This window comes from Biomphalaria glabrata, chromosome 5 (genome assembly GCF_947242115.1).
Source record: "Biomphalaria glabrata chromosome 5, xgBioGlab47.1, whole genome shotgun sequence".
Taxonomy (NCBI): Eukaryota; Metazoa; Mollusca; class Gastropoda; family Planorbidae; genus Biomphalaria; species Biomphalaria glabrata.
This window is the reverse complement of record NC_074715.1, coordinates 41,513,569-41,523,074: the sequence shown is the minus strand read 5'-3', so window position 1 is coordinate 41,523,074 and position 9,506 is coordinate 41,513,569. Positions and strand designations below refer to the sequence as shown.

General features: G+C 29.9%; 1 protein-coding gene across 6 annotated transcripts; it reads left to right on the top strand.

Moving 5' to 3' along the window:
- Position 1: 1 nt before the first annotated feature.
- Positions 2-9,282, top strand: LOC106063582 (dimethyladenosine transferase 1, mitochondrial-like). Of its 6 annotated transcripts, none has more exons than XM_013221991.2 (7): positions 2-112; positions 3,808-3,951; positions 4,801-5,086; positions 5,519-5,770; positions 7,751-7,853; positions 8,045-8,198; positions 8,965-9,282. In XM_013221991.2, exons 3-7 carry the CDS (start codon positions 4,826-4,828, stop codon positions 9,254-9,256), a joined length of 1,062 nt encoding a protein of 353 aa, XP_013077445.1. In that variant the 5' UTR covers positions 2-112; positions 3,808-3,951; positions 4,801-4,825; the 3' UTR covers positions 9,257-9,282. The 6 variants fall into 6 exon arrangements, with proteins under 6 accessions (XP_013077445.1, XP_013077444.1, XP_013077443.1 ...); XM_013221990.2 differs by lacking the exon at positions 2-112 and adding an exon at positions 192-346; XM_013221989.2 differs by lacking the exon at positions 2-112 and adding an exon at positions 307-467.
- The last annotated feature ends 224 nt before the right edge of the window (positions 9,283-9,506 follow it).

Here is a 9,506-nt window from a genome sequence, read left to right as displayed (position 1 = left end):
ATCTAAATTTACTTAGGGACTAATGAATTTACGACATCATTGTCTTTAACAATGACGAACAAAACAATGCAGATCTATTCAACATTTTTTTAATGGGAATTTTCTACTAAATGTATAGAACATCTTGATCTATGTTACATAATATTAATATGTAGTTTAGACTTAGACTCAAGATCTATATAGGTCTAAATCTAGATTTGTTACATTCATGCATTATAGATTTGTGTGTGTGTGTGTGTGTGATTACGGAAACATAAACATTTTTGCTATATTTACACCATACATCGCGTTAAAAGCTGAACTCTATCTAGAATTCCAGTTTCAGAGAACAATACATTTTTAAAAGGTTAAAACAATAATAATAATCTAGTTAGAGAGAGAGTGTGAGTCAAATGTATATCTACTACTCATCTAGGTCTATTTTGGGGGCGCTGATTACCCAAAAGGCATAACTAGTAGAAACTAAGGTAGAATTACCGAATATTATTTATTATTATATTATTATTTATAATTTTATATATTTAAATATTTAACCGAAAAATTACCGAAAATTAATTATGCTCGACAATCGACAACGCAGAAAATCTGAGATATTGCCATTGATTATTAATATAGATCTAGATCTACATAAAATATTAAAATAATAATTAAACTAATTTAGTAATTATATATAAGTAGGCCTATCTATTAGTAACTAAGACTAGTCTATATCTAGATCTAGTAAAATCTAGTAATTATTTAATTCGGACATTACACGGTTTCGGACATTCGCTGTTTTTGTGGTCATTAAATATTTATTTTGATATTTATTATAAAACTAGCATGCTGTATAATGTGCTTGTCCAATTTCCTTCCATTTAGCTGTCTTTTTATGTAAGAAAAACGAATTTCAAATTTGTTAGTCAGGTTGTTATTTTTTCCTATGTTACTCAGATGACTTCCCATTGAAGGACCCTTTTACTTTTACTGAACTGGCTAAAGTCTATCAGTCTATAGGTACTAATGAGGCCAGCAATATTTATTTTGTTTTTGGAGCTGATTTATTTGATTCATAAGCCAAGTTGTTTGATTCCATACACAAAAAAATTAATAGGGTGTCCAAATTAAATTACAATTTTCTTACCAAAATTTTTTTTCAGACAGCCAGTTTTGGACATCATGTTAATGATCTTATATTATATTTGTTCGTTTGTTGTTGTTTTTTTTAATAGAGAATAAATGGGCAAATGTTTGGAGTGAGCTTGGTACTGTACATTGAATGAAGTTAAATGCTTAGATCTAATCTAGTCCTACTAGATAGATTTAGATTTATCTATATTATAAAGTAGAATGTGAGGGGTATGTATGTATGTATGTATGTATGTTACTTATAGACATCAAAACCGCTTGACCAATATTGATAAAACTAGGCAGGAATGTTCCTTGGGTACCAACTTAGACCGTAGTGTATGTATTGTAGCCCTAAAACAAACTTAAGACCCTCAAAAAAAATAAAGTTGTCCGACTCTATTACAGCTATAGTATTTTATGGATCTAGGCCATGTCTACAATGTTGACATGAGAAAAGATAGAAAGGATTTAGACCTAGATTTAATTTTAAGAAATACACTTTGCGCAGATAGTTTTTTACTTTGACACATGAAAAGACAAAAGAAGATCCATTGATTTCATTATATAATAAAATTAACCTTCAATTTTGTGTTTCAAAAGCATTTTTTACATTAATTAGTTCCTGATATCTGTGATTACAGATTTCCTGACGAACATTCTTTCATTAGACAATACGTAATGAATCGCGTACTAAAAATTAATTCGTTTAATTGTTTACTTTATAATCCCATCCCTAGATCTAAAACTCTAATCCAACTCTAAGATGATAAAACTTCTCTTCGCACAGATAGTTTTATACTTTAACACATAAACATATTTTGATCAAATAAACATTCAAATTTGGTTTTTAAAGCTACATTCATTTTCGAAAGCTGCGCAGCCGAGTTAAAGGCCTAGATCTATATTCATTCATGAATCGCGTACTAAAAATTATTTCGTTTAATTGTTCACTTTATAATCCCATCCCTAGATCTAAAACTCTAATCCAACTCTAAGATGATAAAACTTCTCTTCGCACAGATAGTTTTATACTTTAACACATAAACATATTAATTAAAGTCCATTCATTTCATATTTTGATCAGATAAACATTCAAATTTGGTTTTCTAAAGCTACATTCGTTTACGAAAGCTGCGAAGCCGAGTTGAGATAGGCCTAGATCTATATTCATTCATGAATCGCGTACTAAAAATTATTTCGTTTAATTGTTCACTTTATAATCCCATTTATTTAACAAAGCTATCGCTCTTTTTGTTTTTAATAGATAACAATGTATCGACTTTGGGTGAACCATTTTCGCAAAACTAATTTTATGTTCGTAGCGAAAGAGAAATAACGTGAAGGGATCATTAGCTACGTTTAACATACATCTAAATCCAATCCACTAGATTATTCAAAAGCAAATGTTTTAATTTGAAAAAAAATGGATTTAAGCCTATTAGCTATTTTGATTTGATAGCTTCATTCGCACTATTTTTACATTGACACATTCGCTTTACTTATTACATTATTATTTCGTTTAATTGTTTACAAACACTCTCAGTGACTATATCGACAGTAATGCGCAAATAAAGACCCGCGGGTCGCGGGTAACATATGTCTAGTATATAATATAGAGAGAATATAGAGGATTCAGCTATTTAGGCAAGAATGGCTACCTAACCTGTACTATACTACAAAATATCATCTGTATTAGAAATTTATTAAATTAATAAACAAAAAAACACAAACATTCAACACACATCTAATCATGCAAACATAAAATAAGTCTAAAAGTCTGTGTAGAAGTCACTATCCCAGTGACCTAATTTTGGTAGAATAAGTGTGTTCATATTTTTATTTCTTGTGTTCGTGTTTATGCATAATTTGAAAACATCTTAATGATTTAATGTGTGGGGCTTTGCCTGAGGATCTTAAAATTTAGTTAATGTTAATATAGAATTAAAATCTGAGTTTATTGATGCCTAAACGTTAATTTGTGTTATATAAAAAGAGCATGGATTCTCCTATAATTCTATACCAAAAGTAATGTTATTGAAGTCTAATCATAACAGGGTAGAATGTACAAACGTGAAATATAAGAAATTCTGTCACAACATGGAAAAATAATTACGGAGAGAAAGAGTTAATTAACTTTATATTATATGAGTCAGTTTGTGTATTTAAACCCGAAGATATGAAAGATTGCTGGATAATATGTCAATGCTGTAAACAACAGAGTAAAAACTGGACCACAGAGTAAAAGCTAGACATTTTCCCAATTAGGCCAATGCCTGCCAAACAGAGGACATAACCCTAAAAAGGAGGACATCTATGATAGCAATATATAACCAAATCACTCAACTATTTACAGTCAGCAGTTGTCCTTAGCTGAATATCAAGAGAGAAGCCAGTTCAATCTTTTATTTACATTGTTCAGTCAGCTTTTCTTTTGATGTCCATTTATTCATTGTCCATTGTATTATGCATTATGACTTTTGAGAGTGAGTCATATATTACAAAACAACTGAACCAGCTCATCTTTCATCTCTTCGCAGTATTGAGGAGTTTCTCCTTTTTTCCAGCCAAAGTGTTGACTTGCCAAAGTGTTAACTTGTAAATGTACAAACTCATTTTTCTTTTCTTTTTGTGGTATCCTAAGTGATATCCAGTAGTTTTCTGGAGATTTTATACTTAAGGCTTGAATTCTTCTTTCAGACTCAGCATTCAGTGTCCAACTTTCACAACTAAGAGTACAGAGAACACTTAAGAAGAATAAATTTCAAATTTTACTAGGAAGCTGATGCTACTCTTCCATATTTTCCACAATTACTTATGACAGCAGATACCAAACTCAATCAGGTTTTTATTTTTTTTTTTATGATTTTCCATCTTGTTATGTTTAACCTATCTTCTACTTTGTATCCATGTATTATCTCCACCACAAAATAGTACTTTGCTTTTTGCAGCACTGGTTGGATGGCTGCCTGGTCCTGTGGTATGCCCTCAGGACTGATGTTCAGTGGTTCAGGGTTCAAACCATGCCCACTGCCATCCTCTGTCGTTTTGTGCGAAGTTTGGGCTAGAATGTAATTATGTTCAGAATCTGAAGGAACACCCAAAACATGTAAAACATTTTACAAACACCTGCTCTAGCTGCAGCATCCAATTTTGAAATAAGATCTTTTACCGGTCTGCATTTTTTTCCAATGAGTTCTATTTGCAAACTTGAGTTTGTTGTCAAGTTATTGCACCTTGTAATTGTATTGACTAAACTACAAGGCTTATATTGTTAAAATTTCAGTTCATTTTTAACATTTGTTTCAGAATTCTGACTTTTCATTTATTGCCACAACTTTGGCAAAATTTAAGAGTAATGGAGTTTATGAAAAAAAAAAACAAGTTTAAACATGAATTGATTTTTTAATGAATGTTTTTTCAATCAAAGAAAATTATACATTTAATTAATTTATTCTTGTGTTTATTCATTTCTTATAAATAACTTTTCACCTAATCTTGTATATAGCAGATCTATACAAATTAATCTATTAGTGAAGCGTATTGAACTACACTCTCAATAACCAGAACCGTTACTATATTTTAAAATTTGTATTGAATTAAAAATTTTTTATTGAATTAAATAGTATGACTTGTCACATGTTCATTTATGAAGTCATTAATGTTTTCTTTTTAAATTGGCTCTTAATTTAGAGTCCAAGGTCATTGCTCTGTCACAATGCAGAGGTTGCCTCCCTTGCCATCCCTTCAGGAAATAATTCGAATATATGGGTTAAGTGCCCAAAAGAAGCTGTCACAGAATTTCTTACTGGATATGAATCTGACTAAAAAAATTGTAAGATCAGCTGGTAAATTAAATGATGCTTTGGTCATTGAGGTTGGACCAGGTCCTGGGGGAATAACACGGCCAATACTGAACAGCAATACTAAGAAAGTTATTGTTATTGAGAAAGATAGAAGATTTTTACCAAGTTTACAGGTAAAGTATAATGTTAGCATAGCAGTACTTTTTAAGCTACATTATTTTGTTATGCATGCATATTATAATAATATTTTTACTATGCTTGAAATACTAAATTTTATTGATATTGTGGTTTAAAATTGAATACATTGTTTTATATCTTATGTTGTAATGCACTAGATGACATCAAAGCTCTACCCATTAGTCAATAAACATTATTATTGCTCTGAAATTCAGCTATTATGCATACTTTTGAAAAATTTAAATTATGCATTTAATTACTATTATTCTTTAATTTCAAACCTTTAGAGGATCCCACAATTGATAATTATTCTTTTAATTGTTCTTAAACTTTAGAGCCCCTTACTATTAATTTTCAAAAGTTCAACTTGCTCTACAATTAGCTGTTTTATTATCATTTTCCTTTTGCAAACTCTTTTTGTACATCAGATCTTAGCAGAAGCAAGCAGTCAGAAGCTGGAAGTGGTACATGGAGACATCTTGAGCACAGATCTGCAGCAGTTTGTGTCACCTGAGTTTCATTCTCATTGGCAGGACCCACCACCAAACATTCATATCATTGGCAACTTGCCCTTCAGTGTCTCCACCCCATTGATCATACAATGGTTACATCATATGTCTAATAAGTCTTCTATCTGGAAGTTTGGTCGAGTCCCTTTGACTTTAACATTTCAAAAAGAAGTTAGTCATGCATTTTATTTGCTTCTCTTTTTATTCTAAGAAAATTTTCCTACTGACAAAGTTGCTAGTAAAACCAATTTTCTGAGTACTCATTTTATTATTTTATTTGAAAAATATATGAAAAAAAATGTTCATCTAGACATCAAATGGGTCACTTGTATTTTCACATTACTCCACTCACAAAATCACACCTATGAATTAATTAATTTATTTATTTGACCGTTTTTATCATTTAAAAGACCTTGCAGAAGAAAAACAAGTAAAATATTTTAAAAATTTTCTTTAAAAAGAAAGATTTTATTAAGTGAATCAATCATGAAATTAATTTGTAATAGATCTAGAATAACAATAATAAATTTGTGTGACTATAAAAATTTTTACAAAAACAATTTTAAAAAGAAAGGTGCTCTACTTGAATTCTAACTTAAGAAGCAAACCAACCACTGGGCTAAATAAGTGCTCATGAATATATAGTTTTTATAGTTATCTGTTGTTAGTTTCAAATTTGTAAGTGACAACCTAATTCTCTACACAACACTTACCTCCCCATAGCTAGTACTGTCTCTATAAAAAAAAACATTAATTATTGATAAAATAAATGGTCAATTTTTTTTTTATGTGTTGTTAGGGACATCTTTTTAAATGCAAAGTTTCAATTTGATCTGAGAATGGGAAGTAGGATAAAAATTTGTACCAGAAAGAGTTAGTTGATAGCCCCCCCCCCCCCCCCCCCAAAAAAAAAAGCTATGTAAAAATCTTTGTTGTAATAGTTTTTTGAATCTGCAGAAAATCAATACAGTTATTGAAAATATGAACCACTTTTTTCATAATGATTGGGAATTTTATGCATGCCTGTATTTTGCACATATATAAAATAATATTCCAAAACCTAGAGTAAACAGGATTAATCTTGACCTAGTTATTTCCATAATTCATGTCACCACAAGAATGTTTTTAAATCTCAGTTCAAAATGAAAGGCACCAATTTCTCAAAGCCACCATTCTATTTACTTTTTCTAGACTTAATTCAGCTATTTACTATTGTTGAGGCTGTGACAAGCACTTTGAGAGACATTAATGTCAATACAGACAGACAGATTGACTGATAGACATTACAAACATGATTGCAGTTTTTCCTTATTTGGTTGGCTATAAATGATTTAATTAAGATGCTTCTACTGAACTTCATTTAATGTTTATTTTACATAATGTTTTATTCATTTATACATAACAGAGTTAATTATGTCTTTTAACCCATTAGTAAATTAGTTCCTACTGCAGTTCAGAATGTTTCTTCATTATATTCCTTAAACGTAACGTTGTGAAACATTGTGACACATATATTATTTTCTAAACTTTATGAAAAGCTCATCATGTCTCATTTAGAGTGAGAACTGTAAAATGTTTGTAAAATGTTTTGGATGTTCCTTCAGAGTTGAAGATAGTTTACTTCCTAGTCCGAACCTCAAGCAGGATGAGGGGGGATGGGAGCGGGCAGGGTTTTAACCCCAGGACCATTGATAAATCTAAATGACAGTCCAGCGTGCAAACAGCACGACCAGACAGCCATCCAACTGGAGCATTGTGATTACTTTTTAGTGAAAACCGGATGTGTATCGCTTTTTTAAAGAATTTTTCTAACAAACAGGCATGTAGACCCAGTGTATAAGCCCTCAAGTTATTAAAAGTATATATTTTTTAAAACTAGACACAATGATCTAATTTTTAAAGCTGTTTATTTATTTATTAGCATAAGTTCTTAAATCTCTCTATTTTTTTTTCATTTTTATAAGAATTTTTTAAATTCAGAGTTAACTCTCTTTGCTTAGGGTTTAAAAGAGGGATTTAAGACCAGAAATAGGAGCTATTATAGTGATTCATTTAGTCTAGAAAGAACTAACAAATCTTTTCAGAATTGAATTTTTTTTTCATTCCTAATCTGACTAGTATTACTTATTTTTCCAAATGACTTTTGTTTAGGTTGCTGAAAGAATAGTGGCACCTCCCAAGTCTGAATATAGATGTAGACTCTCTGTTATGTCTCAATATTTATGTGATGCACAGCTGAAATTTTCTATACAAGGTACATTTCATTCATCCATTCAATCAATAATACAATAAAATAAATTATATAATGTAATATCGATAAATACAGAGCTTTTAAATAAGTTTTAAATGACAACTTTCTTCTTGAAAATTGTTGCACACATTTAAAAAAAACTGGTGTTCATTTATGAAATATATCATCCCCATTGCTGAACATATCTTCCACAGGTAAAGCATTTGTCCCCCCTCCAAAAGTTGATGTAGGCGTTGTTCATTTTGTGCCCAAGGTTCAGCCATTGATTCAACAAAATTTTACTTTGGTGGAGAAAGTCAATCGTCATCTTTTTCAAATGCCAAATAAATATTATCCTAAACCTTTGAGGTATGTGGTAGAACTTTCTTGAGGACTAAATCACTTATAATATTATTTGCCTTGAGGGAAGTGCTTTTAAGTTTCGCATACTTCCTTGAATCAGTATTGATCACTTATAAATAAATAGGTAAAAACATATAAATGGATTCATTATATTAAATTTTATGCAGTTCTTCAATTACTTAAGTTTCTGCAGGAGTTCGTGTCATGAAATGGGAATTTTAAAAAAGTTCCTCATTATTTGTGCCCATGAAATGTTTTAACTAAAAACAACTTTCAAAGTAATTTATTTTAGAAAAATTTGTTGTTTAAATTTGAACGATTATTAGTAAATCTGTTCTATATACAATTCACTCAAAGCCAAATCTTAATCCCATTCTTAAATGACCAAGATTATTAGAATCAGCTATATAAACTTCTGTACAAACTCAGACCACCTAACATTTAATTTTTCTCATGTTTTTTTCCCATTTACTTGCTTGATAAAGATATAATAATTATTTTAAATAATAATAAGACAATAATAAAATCTTTATTATCCATGAGGAAATTCGTTTTACAATTGTGCATTACAAATAATGAAACATTATATAATTATTTCAAGTTGATATCAAAGCTGAATGTCTAAAATTTGGGTTGTACTTTTTTTTTTGGATAAAAATGTCAACAAAATTTTAACATCTTTTCAGTATCAATAACATAATTACTTAAAAGAGTCTCTATGTTATACATTGATCAAAGTTTTTTAGTATTTGATTTTTTGGTTCTTCCTCAGTACATTATTTCCTCTAGACAGAGAAGATCTAGTTAGTGATATGGTGGAGAAGTCTGGCATAAATGTTGAGCTTAGAGCTTTTGAACTTACCATTGAAGACATTGGTAACTTGTGTAATGTCTATGCTGAGATTGTCAAAAAAGAGCCAGATATATTTACATATGATTTCCGAAGTAAAAAATCGGCAAAAGAAAGAAGAAAAAGAGGAACACTTATAGAATCACTCGAAGAAAAATTGTTAAGTAATTATTACGTGGAATCTGATTCAGAAAATGTTGATGTTGCAAGATAGCTATTAAAATGTCATATATTATAGTTTGATTTATAGTTTTTTCAATTTTTCATAAAACAGTAAATTTAGCTAATAGTAATATTAATTTTTGTCTTATATCAATTGTATCAGTTGTATGAGTATTGTTTGATTACTTTTGGTGGAATAATGCAGTGAATGTTATGCTGGTAATTGTAGGGCTTACAATAATACTAACTAGTAGGGCTTAGAAATTACAAATAACAGTCTTCACCAGGATTTGAGTCCACCC